This window comes from Equus asinus, chromosome 26 (assembly GCF_041296235.1).
Source record: "Equus asinus isolate D_3611 breed Donkey chromosome 26, EquAss-T2T_v2, whole genome shotgun sequence".
In the NCBI taxonomy this organism is placed as follows: Eukaryota; Metazoa; Chordata; class Mammalia; order Perissodactyla; family Equidae; genus Equus; species Equus asinus.
Genome location: NC_091815.1, coordinates 39,624,447 through 39,643,996, shown reverse-complemented (window position 1 = coordinate 39,643,996; position 19,550 = coordinate 39,624,447). Strand labels below are relative to the sequence as shown.

The 19,550-nt window shown below is 43.7% G+C and overlaps 1 protein-coding gene across 1 annotated transcript in view; it reads right to left on the bottom strand.

Moving 5' to 3' along the window:
* Nucleotides 1-228: 228 nt before the first annotated feature.
* NLRP5 (NLR family pyrin domain containing 5) overlaps nucleotides 229-19,550 on the bottom strand; it is a 31,822-nt gene continuing 12,500 nt past the window's right edge. Inside the window, exons 5-12 of the mRNA XM_070498773.1 lie at nucleotides 17,501-17,671; nucleotides 16,002-16,169; nucleotides 13,381-13,551; nucleotides 11,392-11,562; nucleotides 9,075-9,245; nucleotides 6,971-7,141; nucleotides 3,652-3,822; nucleotides 229-1,386 (exon numbers count right to left, since the gene is read on the bottom strand). Coding sequence (XP_070354874.1) covers nucleotides 1,254-1,386; nucleotides 3,652-3,822; nucleotides 6,971-7,141; nucleotides 9,075-9,245; nucleotides 11,392-11,562; nucleotides 13,381-13,551; nucleotides 16,002-16,169; nucleotides 17,501-17,671 — 1,327 coding nt within the window. The 3' untranslated portion in view covers nucleotides 229-1,253. The remainder of the gene's footprint in view (nucleotides 1,387-3,651; nucleotides 3,823-6,970; nucleotides 7,142-9,074; nucleotides 9,246-11,391; nucleotides 11,563-13,380; nucleotides 13,552-16,001; nucleotides 16,170-17,500; nucleotides 17,672-19,550) is intronic.

The window sequence follows — 19,550 nt, the reverse complement described above, 5'->3', positions numbered from 1 at the left end:
TCAGTTCTCCTTTACCACACTAAGCAATAAGTTCAGCTTTGTGTTTCTATTTCAGATATTGAGTGACACTTATAACATCCTTTGACATTCAGGTACATGCTTTAACTTTTTATTATTTTATTTTTAATTTTTTTGGTGAGGAAGATTGGCCCTGAGCTGACATCTGTTACCAATCTTCTCTTTCTGCTTGAGGAAGGTTGTCCCAGAGTTAACATCCATGCCAATCTTCCTCTACTTTGTATGTGGGATGCCTCTACAGCATGGCTTGATGAGTGGTGTGTGGGTCCACCCTGGGATCCAAACCTGAGACCCCTGGGCCGCTGAAGTGGAGCATGCGAACTTAACCACTATGCCACTGGGCTGGCCCTTTAGGTTTTTTTTTTTTTTTAAAACCAGTGGAGTTGTATTATTGAAATCTGGGGACCACTTTTTTTTTTTGGTGAGGAATATTGGCCCTGAGCTAACATCTGTCCCACTCTTTCTCCATCTTTTTTTTTGGAGGAAGATTAGCCCTGAGCTAACATCTGCCGTCAATCCTCCTCTTTTTGCTGAGGAAGACTGGCCCTGAGCTAACATCCATACCCATCTTCCTCTACTTTATATGTGGGACGCCTGCCACAGCATGGTTTGCCAAGTGGTGCCGTGTCCGCACCCAGGATCTGAACCGACGAACCCCAGGCTGCCAAAGCAGAACGTGCACATTTAACCGCTGCGCCACCAGGCCGGCCCCTCCTCCTCCATTTTGTATGTGAGACACTGCCACAGCTTGGCTGACGAGTCAGTGGTGTGTAGGTTCAGGCCCGGGATCTGAACCCACGAACCCCAGGCCACTGAAGCGGAGCATGCAAACTTAACCACTACACCACCGGGCAGGCCCCAGGGGGCCACTTTTAAGAAACTAAGTTGTCCCACCTCTGCTCTTGCATCATATCCCTCCGGGTCAAGAAGGCCACTGGACACTTTCTCCCAAGGCTCTCAGGGTTTATTTGATTCTCTCTACACAGTCCGAGGTAGGACAGACGTTTTGTAGATACTGAGGTCCTATGACTTGAAGGTCAGAAGCCTACAACAGAGGCAAATGCAATAACCAAGTTATGTTGGACACACAAGGATCACTACCAATAAGGGCTTTGTGAGGATCAGAAATCATTTTCCATCTTTGGGAAGGAACTTTCGGGCACAGCTTGCCCCTGAAGACAGCTTTTAAAGTTCCTCCATCGGGATGGGTGTGGTGGGGGAGGGTTTTCATGTCTTCAGTTTTTCCACCAATACCGATCATCTCCATCGAAAGAATACCAACCATCATCAATGATTATATGCGGCTTGAGTAGCTGCACCTCCTCCAGCATCTTTCGTACATGAGCAGGAAATTGCAATTTCCACAGCCTGGGGAGGCAGAAAGGGGACTGATTACTCTGGGGCTTTGCTTCTGACTCTTCTCCCTTCCTCAAAATTCCTGGAAACCCCATCAAGGATCTGAAGCCTCTTCTCGAGGAGCAGGAGCATGTTCTCCCACAGAGTCAAAGTAAATCCCTACATGGAAGGAACTCTTATGTGTCAGATACCACACTGAGCTGTTATGGGCAACTGCCCCTCACAAGAAACCTAAGAGGCAGGTACGATTGTTCATCCATCCGTGAACTCCTTCTCCAGGACTGACTTTAAGCCGGGTCCTGCTATAGGGTTTGGGGGCAGAGTGATGAACAAGGCAAAGTCCCCACCCTCATGAAGCTTATATTCTAGGGGAGGAGAGAGAAACAGGTATTCAAATAGATACATCGCATCAGCCCCGTTTTAGAGATGTAGAGCCAGGCTCCTGAAAGGTCAATTAGTAACACCCAGGTCTGACTCTTCTGCTCCACCTCAATTACTATGTCCCATGGTCACAAGCTGATCTTGTCAAAGGCTATACCATCTCCTGAATCATTGGTAAAAAATGCTGTCTTTCAAACCTGCCCGTCTGCCTTTTCAGCTCGTTTGCTGAAGTGATCACTCTAACCATTCTCTTTGATCACATCAAGATCTCCCCATCCACTGAGCCACAATTTCCCATCCATCCCCCCCGTCCACCTTCACTTCCCCCCTGTTCCCCTCACATCCCACATTTCAACCACTCTTGTGTTCTTTCTGGTTACATCCATTGCCAAAACTTGATCCCTGGATAAAGCCAACTGCTGAGAGCTGGACCACAGAGGAGAAAACAGTTACTCAAATAGGAAGTTTGCTACTGATGCAAATACGTCACGACCAACCTGAGTGGGCTGTCTATGCTGCAGCCCATGTTTCTCTAGTCCAGTCTTTACTTCCCCCATCCTAACTGTACTTGCTCACTCCCAGGGATGCCCCTAACTTCTCTTTTGTCTGTGAATATGGGGCGCTAAATGGCAAATGCTCTTTCTACCATCAAACATAGAAACTCCATCTCTAAGCCCTCATTTGCACATGAACGAAGCACCCTAATCTTAAAGGAGAGTCCTACTTAATCTTTTGTGACCTTTACCAATCCAGTGCTCCAGGACGTACAACATGGAACCTTTAAGTTTCTTTTTCAACTGCTTGCTCTAGAAGACACAGTGGAGCACGTGCTGATACTCACTGTCTTAAAAGCATCTTGACTTGAGCCTGCACCGCCTCCAGGCCGACCCACTTCTTTTCTCTCCTCTCCAGAGCAAAAACTTTCTTAGTCTGCACACAACGTTTCCACTTCCTCTCTCGTTCGTTCTTCAGTCCAGCTCAGCCTGACTTATGCTTTCACTGTCCCACCAGAACTGCTCAAAGTGATTAATCAGCTCCAAGCTGCCACAGCCAGCAGACTCTCTTCTCTTCTCTTCTTTCTCCATCTCCCAGCAGCATTAGACGCAAGGCTTGCTTACTTCCTTCTTAAAACCCCATCTTCTCTTAGCTTTCGTGAAGCCACATCCCCGTTTTTTTTTTTTTTTTTTTTTAAGTTTTGCCACTACTCCTTACCCTCCCCTTTGCTGGCTTCTCTCTCTTATCCTTCAAATAGAAAGACAATACTTTAATGTTTCTCGTGTTCTAAGGAACTAAGCACTTACATGTGTCAACTTATGAGGATTTGATGTGACCTTTTGTGTCTGGTTTCTTTCACTTAGCATAATGTTTCAGTTTATCCACATTGTAGCACGTACTAGGACGTCATTCCTTTCTATGGTTGAATGATAGTCCATGGTATGGATAGACCACATTTTATTTATTTGTTCTTACGTTGATGGACATTTAGGCTGTCTTCACCTTTTGGCTATTGTGAGCAATGCTGCTGTGGACATAGGTGTGCAAATCTCTCTTCGAGATACTGCTTTCGATTCCCAGAAGTAGAATAGTTGGATCATACAGCAATTCCATTTTTAGTTTTTTGAAGATAAACATTTTATTTGTATGTTTTCTCTCCGCTCTCCACCAACCCATCCAAAAGTAAGCCCCATGATATCAGGCACCTTGACTCTGACTCCACACCCCTGTATCCCCAGCACCCAGCACAGTGCCCGGAATATAGTGAGCACTTATTGGTTGAATAAAGATCTTGTTGCTGAGTGATGATCTCAACTTCTCTGATAAACTGCTTCTCCACCAACTAGCATGCCTGTAAGAGAAGGAGGTTTGTATCTCAGAAGACAATCACCATTGACTTACCCAATTATTTGTAGATTAGATGTGGGATGTGCAAAGGCTGAACACAGCTTCATCATTCCTCCAGGACTGAAATTGTTCCGTATCAGGTTTAGGCTGGTCAGGTGCTGGTTGCAGGAGAGGGCCGAGGAGAGCACCTCACAACAACCAGAAGTCAATTCACATGCCTCCAACCTGCAGGGCAAGCACACCCAAGAAATAACCCCAAAGATCAATGATCCATCCTTCCTTCAACCCATTTGACTTTCACATCAACGTTTTAAAAAAGGGGAGTGGCATGGTTTTGTCTTTTTTACGGCTGAATAGTATTCCATTGTATACATCTATGTAACACATCTTCTTTATCCATTCATCTGTTGATGGGCACTTGGGTTGTTTCCAAGTCTTGGCTATTGTGAATATTGCTGCAACGAACAGAGAGGTGCATAAATCTTTTAAAATTAACATTTTCATGTTCTTTGGACAAATATCCAGAAGTGGAATAGCTGGATCATATGGTATTTCTATTTTTAATTTTTTGAGGAATCCTCATACCGTTTTCCATAGTGGCTGTACCAGTTTACATTCCCACCCAGCAGTGTATGAGGCAGTCTATACAGAAGTCGAAACAGAAATGATGTACACTTGAAATTTATATGATGTTATAAACCAATGTGGCCTTAATAAAATAAATTTAAAAAAGAAATATAAAAAATAAAAGAAGAGTGGTGGGCTCCACCCAGAAAGTTTCTGGTTCAGTAGTTCTGGGGAGGGACCCGAAAATTTGCATTTCTAGTGCGTTCCCAGGCAATGCCGTTGCTCCCGCTGGTTCTCATGTTGAGAGCTGCTGGATGACTCAATTACAGTTGTGGAAAAAAGCAAAGATAAAGGTGGAGGAGCATGCAACAAGGGAAAGAAACAAGGAACATGGAGGGGACTTGCTGAGAAAGTGACATTTCACCTAAAACTCAAAAGAGGAAGAGAAGTAAGTTATGTTAACGGGGGTAGTGTTGCTACACGGTTAAGAAGTTGCACGTACACCGCCCTTATGGAAGGAAGGGGTGGACGTGTCTGAGAAATGGAGTATCAACCAGGCGGCCAGAGTAGAGTCAGAGGCAGTGGTGTGAGACGAGGCTGGACATTATAGGTCACATTAAGGATTTAGGGTTTTATCCTAAGAGCAATGGAAAGCCAAAGAACATTGTTAGACGTACTAATGGTATTGTAGCAGTGCTCTTAGACTTTGGAGATGCATTGTTGAGGTGCTTAGGGGTGGAACGTCAAAATCTGTGTCTTGCTATGAAATAATTTGCCAGATAGGTAGTTTAAACTAGGTGGTGGGTATATAGATTTTAAACGTCCCAATGAGTCCCAAATGCGTATTTTGGAATTCTTTTTTGTTTTTTTAATAAAGGAAGACAGTTGTTTTTTAATTTTTTAAATTATTTATTTTTTTTTTTGTGGAAGATTAGCCCTGAGCTAACTACTGCCGATTCTCCTCTCTTTTCTGAGGAAGACTGGCTCTGAGCTAACATCCGTGCCCATCTTCCTCTACTTTATATGTGGGACACCTGCCACAGCATGGCTTGCCAAGCAGTGCCATGTCCACACCCGAGATCCGAACCATGAACTCCGGGTCGTCGAGAAGCAGAACGTGCACACTTAACCGTTGCGCCACTGGGCCGGCCCCAAGGAATTCTTATCACAGAGTAAAATGTCTGTGGGATGCAACTCAAGTAGATTTAGCCGCCTATAGCTAGATGGTGAGATGGGATTGAAGGAAGTTTTATTACTATTATTGGTTTTACCTCTAAAATATCTAAGCATTTATGAGGACAGAAAATCTCTAGTAGGGAGGCTGAGGGTAGAGGCAAGGGGGAGGTGATTCAGCAATACTATAGGGCACTTCATAGATGGTTATGGGATTCCCCATATGGGTAAAGCCAACCTCAGAATTGTAGGGATGCTCCCTTTATTGTTTCAGAAAGGAGGTAATGTGGGTGCAGAGATTAATTGGTTTCATGGTAGAAAGTCTAGAGCTTTCCTACGAAATGGTTTTATATTGATTTGAAGGGGATGAGGTCATTTCTCAAGCATCAGAAAGAAGAAGTTCAAAAGTTTCCAGAGAATACAAGTGGTTTGAAATTTGTTTCTGGCAGTGGGTAAAGCAAGTTAACCAAAAAAATGCAATACAGGAAAACAGAAATTTACATCAATGACCACTGACTGCACATGATACCAACCTGCCCTTGTTTGTCTATTTTTGCTCCTGCAATTCTCAGCTACCTAAGTGCAGGTGCTCAGAGGGTGGAGAGTTGGGCTCTTCAAGGCCTGGAGTATTTTTAGGTGGATGCAGCCAAGTACAGAAGGCATAGAACTTGGATGCTAAGAGGGATGAAAGGGAGCTGGAGGTGGGCATGACTGCACAGAGAGAAGTGGAGGAGGTGAGAGAACGGAGGTGGCGATGAGCTTAAAGAATGATGTGTGATTTAGAGAAGTAAACGGTTCCTCAGATTAAGCCCTTTGCCTAACAAAAGAGGAATATTACCCATCCCTCCAGTGTCAAGGGGGTTATAAATAATGCATGCATGATAATGCTAGCACATGGTCGGTGCTCGATAAATAGTTCCATATACCACCTTCTAGGGGAGTTCGCAATGTTGTGCGACCACCACCTCTATCTAGTTCCAACTTATTTTTATAACCCCAAAAGGAAATCCACACCCATCAAAGCAGTCCGTCCCGCCCCTGGAAACCACTATTCTCCTTTCTGTCTCCATGGATTTTCCCATTCTGGATATTTCATACAAATGGAATCAAACAACATGTGACCTTTTGTATTTGGCTTCTCTCACTTAGCCTAATGTTTTCAAGGCTCATCCATGTTGTAGCGTGGTCGACAGTTCATTCCTTTTTTATGGTTGAATAATATTTCATTGTGCATACCAGCACACTGTTTTAACAAGCCTCCCGGGTGATTCTGATGCTTACTAAAGTTTGAGAACTGCCAGTGTTATCACTTGCTTTTTGGCCCATCTTTCTCACTAGACTGTACGTGCTGCAATGCCAAGGTCTATTTACCTCTGTACTGTCACACCTGGGTTGTCCAATAAACATTTGTTGAGTGCTAACCACCTCTGGACCCTGTTCTCAAGCACTTGCCATTTCATATATAGGACCCCAGTTGGAATTTACGCCTTAGTCTATTACTCTGTCAGTGTTGTATTCTGTCTAATTTAATGGAATTGTGAAAGTCAGAATATCGTCTTTGTTCAAGCGACTTCACGCCCTGGTCCCCCGTCCTCTGTGCCCAGCCCTCAATGTGGTGATCTCAGGAACTCACCCGAGTCTCCTCAGAGAACTCTTCCGTTGCTTCAGTCCCTGACACAGAGCCACAATCCCCTCATCACGCAGGGCGTTGGCAGCAAGATCCAGGCTCCTCAGGCGTTTGCTTGTTGAGATCATACGGGACAAGTTCTTGCAGCAAGCGGCAGTGAGATTACACTTCACCAATCTGCAGGAGGAGGGAGGGAGAGAGAGAGAGAGCGAGAGCAAGAGCGAGAGAGACAGAGAGAGAGAATGAGAATGAATGAACGTACCTGCACCTTTTGAGGAGAGAGCTACAGTAGGATAATTTTAGAAACATTAGTGGGGATTTCCTTTATTTTTCCTAACTGGTAAGCTTTCTGTCCATCCCTGTGAACAGCTTAGACCATGTGGCATCCACTGGCTCAGGAGAGGGAGGACAGTGGAGAGTAGAGAGCAGGGACAGTGTTTGATGTGACTGGATGCATCTCTGGAAGAAGAAATGAGCACATCAGAGTTTGCTTCCCACCTGAAGATGGGATAGAGATTCTCCATGATGGAGGGGGAGATAGACAGAAAAAATGTGAGTGAGTAGAAGCTGGTATGGTCCCCAACAAAGGGACAGAGCACTGAGAGGGAGAGAAAAGATGACAGAAATAGTTGAAATGCTAGACAGGGTTTGGGATCCAAAAGGAGAGGGGTCTTGTGCTTCTGTTCCCAGGTCAAGTGGGGTGGGAGGTGGAAATGGCCCTGCTGTCATGACTGGATGATTCATCTGAGTAGAAATGATGGAAACAGCTTCAGAGCCTCATATCTGATGCTTAGTATGCTAAGAATGGAATGATCCCATTGGGGATGAGAGAGTTCATCTCCATGAGGCATTCACTTCAAGAATGAGGAAGGATTCCATTGTGAGTACTCACACCTGAAGATCAGGTGGGAAGGGCCAAGTCTTAGATGCCAGCATGGATAAATGATGATAGTGAGGACCACATAATCTCCCAGAACTTAAATGCAATCCCAAAGAAATGACATCTCCAATTGACTAAGCTTTAGTTTCTATAACATGCAGAAGTAGGGCTTGAAATGCCAATTTCGTGAAAATAAATAGAGGAATTAATACTTGAGGTGCCTTCAGAGGTTTGTGGACTATGATCTCCATCCAATTCCTTTCTTGTGTTCATGATTGGGGAGGGAAAAGATCTCAAAATGGTCCCACTTTTTGGCCTATTAATTCTACCTTTGTAATTAGTCATAATACTACCAAATACACAAAGTTTATAAGGTACACATGACTAAAACATTGGACATAAGCTAAGTGTCCAGCTTCAGGGGATTTTTAAAGTTATGATACATCATTCAATGGAGTACCCTACCATGATTAACTTGCTATTTTGATCTGCATATCCCCAAGGACAGAATGTGAGACCAAGACAAGGTTTGGGATTCTTGGGAGTTTTAGTTCCCATCTGGTGTATGATTGGTGGGGGGACTACATAAGACTAGAAATGCAAAATATTTAGAGCCTGTGCCGGCCATGTGGTAAGAATGCTGTAAGCGTTAACTGCTAGGATCCTTCCTTTGTAACATTAAATGCTCCTTATGCATCCAGAAGACATTTACCAAAGATTAACAGTGATTATCACTTGGTTGTGAGATTGGAGATTTGTTTATGCTCATTGAGATCTTTTAATTTTTCTACAGTTTGCTTAATAATGGAATAGTCCTTTTGAATAGAAACATTCCAATAAGGGGTGAGGAAATTTGATCCCCAGAGAGAAAAGGGATTAAAAGATAGATAGTCCCCTCATCTCCACCCCACATACAGTTTAAACAACTGAAGATTAACTTGGGGCAAGAGACACGTTCTGAGAAGCGAACAGGTTTTAGAAATTAAGGGTGACCTAGAACTCCATAGATCCTGCCATGGGGCTCCTGTTCAGAATAATCTCTCTGTCCTTCCCACTCTCATTGTGGCATCAATGCATCAACTTACGAACAGTGTTCACTGGAAAAAATGAGCACCAGTTGACCCTGGAACTAATTTTTGGTACCAGTCTCTCTGCTCATCTCTCTCAATCTTCTAGGAACCCCAGGCCTCAATATGGTAGAGTTGATCCCCAACAACCATGGGAACTTACTCTAGGTCCTGGAGGTGACAAGATGGTTCCATCATGACCTCACACAGAAGGTTCACTCCAGCATCTTCCAAGGGGTTCATGCTAAGGCTCAGATGCGTCAGACGTCTGTTGCCCACAAGTGCAAAGCCAAGAAAGCCACAGCTAGCGATGTCCAAGTTGCATTCATTTAGTCTGCAGGGCACACACAAGGGAAAGAGAAAAGTGACCCTCAGGCTTCAGTGTGATCTTAGGTATGCAATTTCTCTTGGCCTTAGTTTGCTCCTCCTTTGAGAAGGGGTTATGTTTGTCTTTAAGAAGGCCGTTGGGCTTAAATGATGGAATGACTATGAAGCACTTGGCACAACGCCTGCATAATGCATGTGCTGGATGCTACTCGAGATTCTCTGACCATCTTTTTAATTTTCCTTCACAGTCAATGCATTAGTCTCTTACAGCTGTAATAACAAATTACCACAAACTTAGTGGCTTAAAACACACGTTATCTTACAGTTCTGGAGATCTGAGACTCATTGGGCTAAAAAAATCAGGTGTTAGCTGGGCTGTGTTCCTTCTTGAGGCTCTCAGGGAGAATCTGTGTCCTTGCCTCTTCCCGCTTTTATAGGCTGCCCACGTTCCTTAGCTCCTAGTCTCCAGGCAGCAATTGCATCACTGTGACCTCTGTTATTTCGTCTCCACCTCTGACTCTCCCACCTCCTTCTTTCCGTTATAAAAACCCTTGATTACATTGGGGCCACCCAGATAATCCAGGACCATCTCTCCACCTCAAGATTCTTAATCACACCTGCAAGATCCCTTTTGCCATGTAAGGTAATGTATCCACAGGTCCCAGAGATTAGTATGTGGACATCTTCGTGGTGGGGGGGCGGTTTACTATTCTATCTACTACAATCAGTATTTCCCCATCACTTATTTACTGGGAAACCTTAGAATTCATCATAAGGTAGACATAGACATTAAAGTTATATTCTGTAACAGAATTTCTGGCTACAGGTATACCATTAATGCATGAATATTTTTCACTCATATGAAGTTATTGGTGGACTCATTGGTCAAAATGACGACATGGCAGAAAGCAAATTCTTCCTGATGGAGCAAAGCACAGAAAGTTGATGGTACTGAATGAGAGTAACAAAAGTCTCTCATTCTCACTGCCAACCAAAGATTTGGGATAGAAGAGAAATCTGGCAACATGAGGAGGCAGTTTTTAAAACAGTGATAGAGACATCTTATATGATAGCTAGAGGACATAGCATCCTCCAGGTGTGTGCACGGTGCTCCCAGAACTGCGTAACACAGACTTTGTGGCTGTTGGCCCTGCATCACCATCACCATTGTCTGAAAATCATATTGTCAACTCCTCCTCACCAGAATTTAACCTATGTAAAATAGGGACCACATCTGTCTTTCATGTCTGTATCACTAGCAACTAAGAGTGTTTGCCCAAAGTAAGTGCTTAATAAATAGTCGACCCTCATTATTCATAGATTCTGTGTTCGTGAATTTGCCTACTTGCTAAAATTTATTTGTGAGCCTCAAAATCAACACTCGTGGTGCTCACTGTCCAAGGTAGCCACACGCGTGTGCGGAGCAGAGGAAAATTTGAGTTGCCTGTTGCTCACGTTCCCAGCTGGGGTTGAACTTGTTTCGGCTTTCAACCATAAACACGTGCCCTTTTTGTGGTCCAGGAAGCGCTATGATTTTTTGCATTTTTGTTTTTGTTGGTGATTTTGTTTAAAATGGCTCCCAAGCACAGTGCTAAAGGGCTGTCTAGTGTTTCTAAGTGCAAGAAGGCTGGGATTTGCCTTATGGAGAAAGTGCCTGTGTTACATAAGCTTCCTTCTGGTGTGAGTTATAGCACTGTTGGCTGCAAGTTCACTGTTGACGAATCAACAACATGGATTAAAGAAGGTGTCTTTACACAGAAACAGACAAAAAGAGGTTATGTATTTGGTTGATGAAAATGTCGTGACCAGAGGCTGCAGGAACCTAACCCTGTATCTACTTTGGGAGCAATGGTTCCATATTTGCTAATTCGGTTCTTGCGGTGACTTTATAGAACGTTGCAACCACGAATAATGAGAATCGACTGTATATGGATGAGTGACGACCTCCCTCTGTAAGAAAACACAAAGGCAGAGATAGAATTTTACACAGAAGGATGAGATCCAGGAGATGACTGGTAGGGACGGGAGGTAGCACTTATCAGCTCCCTTCATTGAGACAATATCCACGCTCCCCACTGCTTAGCACTTTGAGAGCAGCACGTGCTCTTTGTGACAAAGCGATAAAGTCCTCGAAGGCCACGAGTTGGACTCACATCAGCCTCTGCAGCCCACAGTTGGGAAGTTTGATGGTTCGATACAACAGATTCATGCCTTCACTCCCCAGGCTGTTGCTGGACAGGTCCAAGTGTGTCAAGCTCAGGTTGCTGATGAGGCTGGAGGCCAGATCCTGGCAGTCAGCAGCCGTGAGGCCGCAGTTGCCCAGTCTGCAAGGAGAGAGTCCCCAGAAAGGAGGTGATGAGCTCTGTTCTTAAAGTTTCATCTCTGCCTCCCTTGCAAGGAAGAGAAAGAAACATCAGCCCTGTAGCTGACATGCCCTTGCAGATGGTGGTGACGTCACATTGTGTTGTGACGTCACATCGTGTCTGTGCTTAACTTGTGAACTCAACTCTGGTATTTCAGTCCAAAAAAATACTCTAAATATCGTCAGTGATTATATCTGCCATCAGCCACAATGGGGAACACACAGGCACTGTGAATCTGTTCTCCACTTGGCTGTTTTCCTTCCCCCGTATGCTATGGTGTGAGGTTTTGCTGAGATGTGTGACCTCTCTATTTAGGAGTACCTACATTTAGCATGTCGTGACCCTTACACATAAATTAGATATTCCATCTGTTTCTCAAAGCTTAAGAAAAAGTTGTACATGAAAAATAAGAGTTTGACAGTGCTTCTGTCATGGGGTTGTGACAAAGTTAAACGAATTAACATATCCATAGTGCTTAGAGCAGTGCATTGCATATGGCGGCACTTACTCCTTATCACTGATGGTTATTTCTTTCAACGAAGGAAGAAATGCTGCCTGGGTTGGACTTGAAGGGGATCTGGATATGCCAGCTCCAAATATGGCACTTTAACATAAGGGTTACTTTGAACTGAAGACAATTGAGAAAAAAATCAGACACAAGAAGAGCTCTCTGTGCTCTGCCCATCAGCCTAAAAGCAGGGCATAAACTTCCTTGTGTAGGTGTCCCCCCACCTCCTGTACCAGGGAGAGAACCACCCCTATCACCAGAGACAGAGATGGTCCTGAGATGTCTTCACATTACCCTTATCTACCATAAGTTTCCCCCGTGTACTCGCTAGTCACCTTACCACAAGTTATCAGTCCTAGAAGCCCAAAATCTCTTTCCTTTGTCTTGTCCGTTCTCCACAATTTATCCCCCTTTGTTAAAATGGTATATGAGCCCCTGAGTCTAACCACTTCTCTGGATTTTTCACTTCTTTTCTGTGAAGCCCCCATGCGTGTTAAAAAAATTATCAATAAACTTTGTATGCTCTTTCTCCTGGTTAATCTGTCCATTGTTAGTTTAATTTTCAGGCCCCAGATACTGAACATAAGAGGGTAGATGAAAGTTTTCTCCCACCTCTCCTACAGACTGATGGAAGGTCTGTTGGCTTCTACTGTGATTTTTCCCCCTCTGGGCCTTAAAGGGCAATTTGTGTTATTTGGTTTTCAAGTTTTGCTGTGACTTTAGAACCAAACTCCTGATGGAGGAGGGATGCTACTGCTGTGGCAGGTTTTAGAAGAATGGGACTAGAACACTTAACACGTAGCCTGGTGCTCAAGGGACGCCATAGATGGCAGCTCTCCCTACAAGCCTATGACTCCAGGATTTCAGCATCGATGACACTTTCAAGTATATAACATGGTATTGTTAACTATAATCAGAATGCTGTGCATGAGATCCCCAGAGCTTATGCATCTTATAACTGGAAGTTTGTGCCCCTTGACCAACATCTCCCCACTTCCCTGACTCCCAGCTCCTGGTAACTGCCATTCTACTCTCTGGTTCTATGAGTTTGTCTTCTGGTTCCATCTTTTACATCAGTTCAGAGCTCAGTAGCAAAGACAGAGATGTTATTTATTGGGTCTTTCTTAATCCTCAACATTGGGGCATTCTCATGAGGTCACAGCTCCCATTTTAACCCCCGGCTCATGCATCAGCGAATTCCCTCCACTTCCCCGTCACTTGGACCATCTCAGTTAAGAGAAGATAACCCCTCAGAGAGAAGCGTGACTCACATCAGCCTCTGCAGGGTGCACTGGGAGACCTTCAAGGCATCACAGAGAGGCTTCATGCCCTGGTCCGTCACCTTATTTCCTGCCAGGCTGAGGGACTTGAGGTTGATGGACGTCATGAGGATTTGGGAGATCACCACACAGCAGGCGTGGGTTAACCCACAGTGATCCAACCTGCAGAGACAGGCAATATGGAACACATCCTTGTCTCTCCCAAAAAGCAACCCCTTTCCCCTCACTCACTGAACACCGGCCACTCTGTCCATATTGCTGATTCCTGGACACTCTTTGCTCTGGCCTTGGGGGTCTGGGCATTTGCTGTTCCTGTTTGCAACATCCCTCCTCACCCCCAATCCCAGGTCTTTATATGGCTCAATTTTTCATTCCGGTCTCCTGAACATTGCCTCTTCTGAGTAAGCCAGCCCTAACACTTTACTTAAACTGTGCCTGTTCCACCCCACCCTACTCCCACCTCTCCAGGATTAGTTTATTCATAGCAATGATTACCAGCCAACATTGCATATATTTATATTGTACTTTTAAAAAAACTGAAATATATCTGACATATAACATTGTGTAAGTATGAATAGCAGACTTTCAGTCCTCTCCAAAATGTCCAGAAGACATTTGGTCCATGCATGACATTTGGCTCAAGCGTCTTCTGCACATTTTGGACAGGACCGAATGTCCTGCAAGGGTAAGTTTAAGGTGCAAATATGTTGATTTGATATATTTACATTGAAATATGATTGCCATTGTAGCATCAGCCACCACCTCTATCATGTCACCTAATTAGCATTTCTTTTTTGTGGTTGGAATAATTAAGTTCTAGACCCTTAGCAAGTTTGATGACTATAATACCACATTGTCGTCTATATTCACTATACTGTACATTAGATCTCCAGAAACTATTTATCTGCTAATTGCAAGTTTGTACCCTTAAACATCATCTCCCCAATTCCCCCACCCCCCAGGCCCTGGTACCCACCATTTTACCCTCTCTTTTTATGGGTTTGGCTTTTTTTAGATTCCATATACAAGTGAGGTGATATAGTATTTGTCTTTCTCTGACTTGTCTCACTTAGCATAATGCTTTCACAGTCCATGTTGCAAATGGCAGGATTTGAAAGTCATATTGAGGAGGTTGCAATCAAAATGCTTCACAATCTGACCCAATCTTTCAAAGTCATCTCCCACTCAGAGAGTTACCCAATCATCCCATGCCCTCTTCCATCTAGTAGACATTTGGGGAAATAATACGGGCCAGGTGCTAGGAACAGAGCAGTTCTAGGCTCTGGGAATACGGCAGTGAAGGACACAGAACAAGACTCCTGCCCTCAGGGATCGCTGGGAGGCAAAGTCATTATGGTTCCAAGAAACAGGCTATCACCTCCCACCATATGACTTTGCACTTTCTCTTTCCTTGGCTCCTCTTCTCTGATGTATCGTATTTATTTTTTGAACCCAAGCTCCAATTGCTCTATTTGTGAAGCAGCTAGAGAGAGAGAATCGGCAGCTGCTTCCTCTTTGTTCCCAGAGAGGACTGTAAAACCACATGGTCTTGGGCAAACACAAATGCATGTCCATCCTGCAAGGACTCCTATGCTTTGGCTGGTTTCCTTGGGTCACATTCTTAAAAGTGCAGCCTGTGGGTTACAGAGCAATCACACTGTTGTGCAAAGCAAACTACTTTTCCAAGTTGCTGTGTGTCAATGCACAAAGCTCGAAACAGACCTTGAGCTTCTCTGTCTCAGAATACCAAAAGCATCGAGGAGCTGTGACTTTATACCAAGCTAATCCAATCAACAAAACGCATGCCTAGGATTTACAAAACTGTAGTAATAGCCCCAAACTGGAAATGGCCAAAACATCCCTGGATAGGTGGATAGTTACACTAACTGTGGCGCATCCATATCACCGGATAGCACTCAGCCATAACAAGGAACATGCTATTGATGCACAGAACAGTTTGGATGGACCTCAAGAGCGTTTGTTGATTGAGAAAAGCCAATCTCAGGGTGTGACGTGCTGCATGGTTCCATTGTGTAGCATTGTTGAAATGACAAAATTGTAGAGATGGAAAATGAGTTATTGCCAGGGATTCAGGATGGTGGGGCTGGGAAGGGCTGTGACTATGAAAGGGCAACACAAAGATGATGGCGTTTCTGTATCTCAGTAGCAGTGTGGTTTCATGAATCTACACATGTGATAAAATGACAGAACAACATACACACATTGCCCAGTGTCGACGTCCTGGTTTTGACATTGTCCTGTAGTTATGTAAGATATAACCATTGAGAGACACTGCCCGAAGTGTACGTGTGACCTCTTTGTAATATTTTGTCTTATCTTTATGAAACGTTGAAAGTTACTTTTTTATTGTGGTAAAATACACAGAACACAAAATTGGCTATTTTAACCATTCTCGGTGTACAGTTTAGCGGCATTGAGTCCGTACACACCATTGTTCAACCACCGCCACCAACCATCTCCAGACTTGGTCACCTTCCCAACTTTCTCTAATATTTTTGCAGCTCGCTGTGAGTAATTATTTCAAAATAAAAAGTAAAAACAACAACAACAAAGACAAAATCATAAAAACCAAAACCATAGCCAGCACTCACCTCAAAGACTCCAGCAAACAGTTTGGGTGTCTTAGTGCTTCACATGCCATCCCTACATCTTCATTCTTCAGGCGAGTCCTCTCCAAGTTCAGGTATTTAATATTGCGGTTGACAAGAAGAGTCATCCAGAGATGACGGAGACCAAGGGTAATCTGGGCACCTTTAAATCTACAGAAGAGGAAAAAAGAAAATGCTGATTAGACACTGGTGACATAGAGTTGTGTCCTAATTTCTCCTTCTCACTCTTCTCCCATTCCAACTCTCACTCCTCTCATTATTTGCATTTATTTTATTTTAAAGTGACAAATACTTAAGCATCTGTGATGCACCAGGTGTTGGAAATAGAGTATTAAGCAATCTTAATAGTTCATGCTCTCATGGAACTGAATCTAGTGGGGGAGACATTTAACAGTCAAACAAAAGAGTTATGCTTAAGAATGAAATACAGTATAGTCCTTTAAGAATAGGCTAGAACTACAAACAGATACGTAGTCAAGTTCAGGTTGAAGGAAAAAGTGTTAGAACAATATGTATAATGTGAGACCATTTGGATTAAAAAATTCACATACCAATATATACATGTAAATGTATGAAAAATCTATAATATGTGAAGATAGCCAATTAGGGAAATACAAAGTTGAAGAGGCAGAAAAAGGTTTATTTAAAACCCTTTGTAATTCCTGATCTCTTTACCATTACCGTGTATGACTGTTGTCTTACAAATACAGTGGTGATGTGGATTAAAGGAAATTACAGGTTATGATGAGAGCCTCAAATAGGGATAGCTAGTGGAGAGGGATTCCCAAGGTGAAAACATTAAGATAAGAGCTGACAGAGAAGTTTGGTGTAGGACTTAAGGTGAACAGGGCATTCTTCATTATTCTGGCATCACCAAGCTCCTTGGCACAGCCCAGTGTAAGGAAACTACTTAGAGAAGCAACAGAAGTGACAGGAAGGAAAAGATGTTTGCAACCAAGATCTTGACTTGCTCTAGTCTTGGGTGTCACATGTGCTTAGCTTGATCTTGGAGGGAAGAATAAAGAACAGAACTTTTGAAGTAGAACTAGTACTTAATCTCCTACTTCAGGTGCCTGGTATAATACCCTGGGATCTACAACAGACTCAGGAGCTTACTGGGTGTTCAAATATTTGTTACTTTATTAATTAGCCTGATTTGAATGGTCCCATAGATCATGCACCTTGGTCTTGCCATTGCCTCATGGCCTACCATTTGCCTGAAATGAGCTTTCCTCATCTTTTCCCCTACTAACCAACTCCTATTCATCCCTCAAGACCCACAGTAGATGAGCCTGCCTCAGTAATCCCTTCACAAGGTCTTTAGTTACTCCTCATGTTTTGGAAACTTGGTTCCTATACCTTCCTCAGCACTTATCCCCTCTGAATACATTTTATAGACCAGTTTTCTGTCAGTAGGCAGGAGAGGAGAGCCCCAACATAGACATGCAAAGGGGCATGTACCAGGGGCTGGGCAGCCTTACATCAGATTCTGTATTTTACAGGTTGGCTGCCTCAGCTTGACACAGAGGGTCTTTATGGCCCACTCATCCAGGACGCTGCCACTCAGGTCGAGCTCTCGTAGGTTTGGATGGGTGCTGAGGACGAAGCAGAGATTTTCCCACGACTTATCAATGAAGGTCTTGGTCTGCATCCTATGTTGGAGAAGGAAATAAACATTTGCTTACACAGGATGGATTTTAATACAAGCAATGGCCACATCATCAGAGGAGAGAAACAGTCTATTAGGGCAAGACAGGGATGGCTACAGAGGCTCTGAGGACAATTTAGTGATGTCACCTTATGCTTTGCATGAGTGCTCTCGTATCGACCCTGTCTCCTGAATATTTCAATACCCTGGGGCATAAATAGGATGATTTGGAGCCACCAGCTCTCAAATCAGATTTGTGCTTAAGTTCTAGCTCCCCTTGTGTAAAATGGTGTGGTCACTATGGAGAAAAGCATGGAGATTCCTCAAAAAATTAAAAATACAACTACCAGATGATCCAGTAATCTCATTTACACAAAAGAACTGAAATCAGCATCATGAAGAGAGATCTGAACTCTAATATTCACAATAACCAAGACATGTAAACAACCTAAATGTCCACTTATGGGGAATGGATGAAGAAAATGTGATATATATACACACACACACATACACACCATGGACCATTGTTGTTAGTGCTGTCAAGTCGATTCTCGAGACGCTGTGTACAGCACAGCAGAATGCTGCCTGGTCTTTTTGCACCATCCCCTCAGCTCCTGGCGCTATATCAGACAATGGTCTGCTGCTATTCACAGGGTTTTCATCTCCAGTGTTCTTGGAAGTGGGTAGCCAAGTCCTTCTTCCTTGTCTGTCTAATCTGGAAGTTTGTCTGAAACCTGTCCACCATGGGTGACCCTGCTAGTATTTGAAATACTGGTGGCATAGCTTTCAGCATCACAGCAACATGCAGTCATCGCAGTATGACAACCGACAGGTGGGTGGTGTGGTTGCCTGACTGGGAAACAAGTCCATGCCTCAGTGGTGAGTGTGCTGGATCTTAACCACTAAACCACCAGGGCTGGCTCATGGAATATTATTTAGCCTTAAAAAGAAAGAAATTCTGCCATATGCAACAATGTGGCTGAACCTGGAGGACGTTATACTAAGTGAAGTAAGCCAGTCACAGAAGAACAAACACTGCGCGATTCCATTTCTATGAAGTGTCTAAAATAGTCCAACTCAGAGATGCAGAGAGTAGAATGGTGGTTGCCAGTGGCTAGGAGGAGCGGGGAATGGGCAGTTATTGTTCAGTGTGTATAAACTTTCACTGATGTAAGATGAATAAAGTCTAGAGACCTGCTGTACAGCACAGTGTCTGTATTTAACAATACAGTATCGCGCACTTAAAAATTGGTTAAGAGGATAGATCCTATGTTGTGTTCTCACCACAGTTAAAAGAAAAATTCTAGCTCCTTCTTGGCTAGGCAAGTCTGTGGACTCCTTAGCCTCTATTTTTCCATCTGTACCACTGGAATGACTAATTGTCCTTATTTTAGACTCCTATTTCTCAACCAGAGGACAATTCTCACCCCTGGGGACATCGGATAAAATATGGAGACATTTTTGATTGTCATGACTTGGGAGGGAATATGCTACTGGCATCGATTGGAAAACAGCTAAATATCCTAATATGCACAGGACAGCTCCAACAACAAAAAAATCATCCAGCCCATTGTTAATAGTACTGAGGCAGAGAAACAGTGCTATGTAAGGTGGTGAGAGGATAGAGTGAGCTATGTTCCTGCCTCAGGGCATTTTCACCTGCCACCCTGTCTTTCTAGAATGTTCTTTCCCCAAGTACCTGAAAGGTCTTTGTTTAAACATTCCCTTCTCTAAGAGGCCTTTGCTGCTTTTCCCATCCAGAGCAACATCTTGGTCACTGACCATTCTTTTATTCTAGTTTTCCTTTAAGGCAGGTACCACCACCTCATGTAATCTTCTCGCTGGCTATCTCTGCCTGTGAGATACAACATTCTGTGAGAACA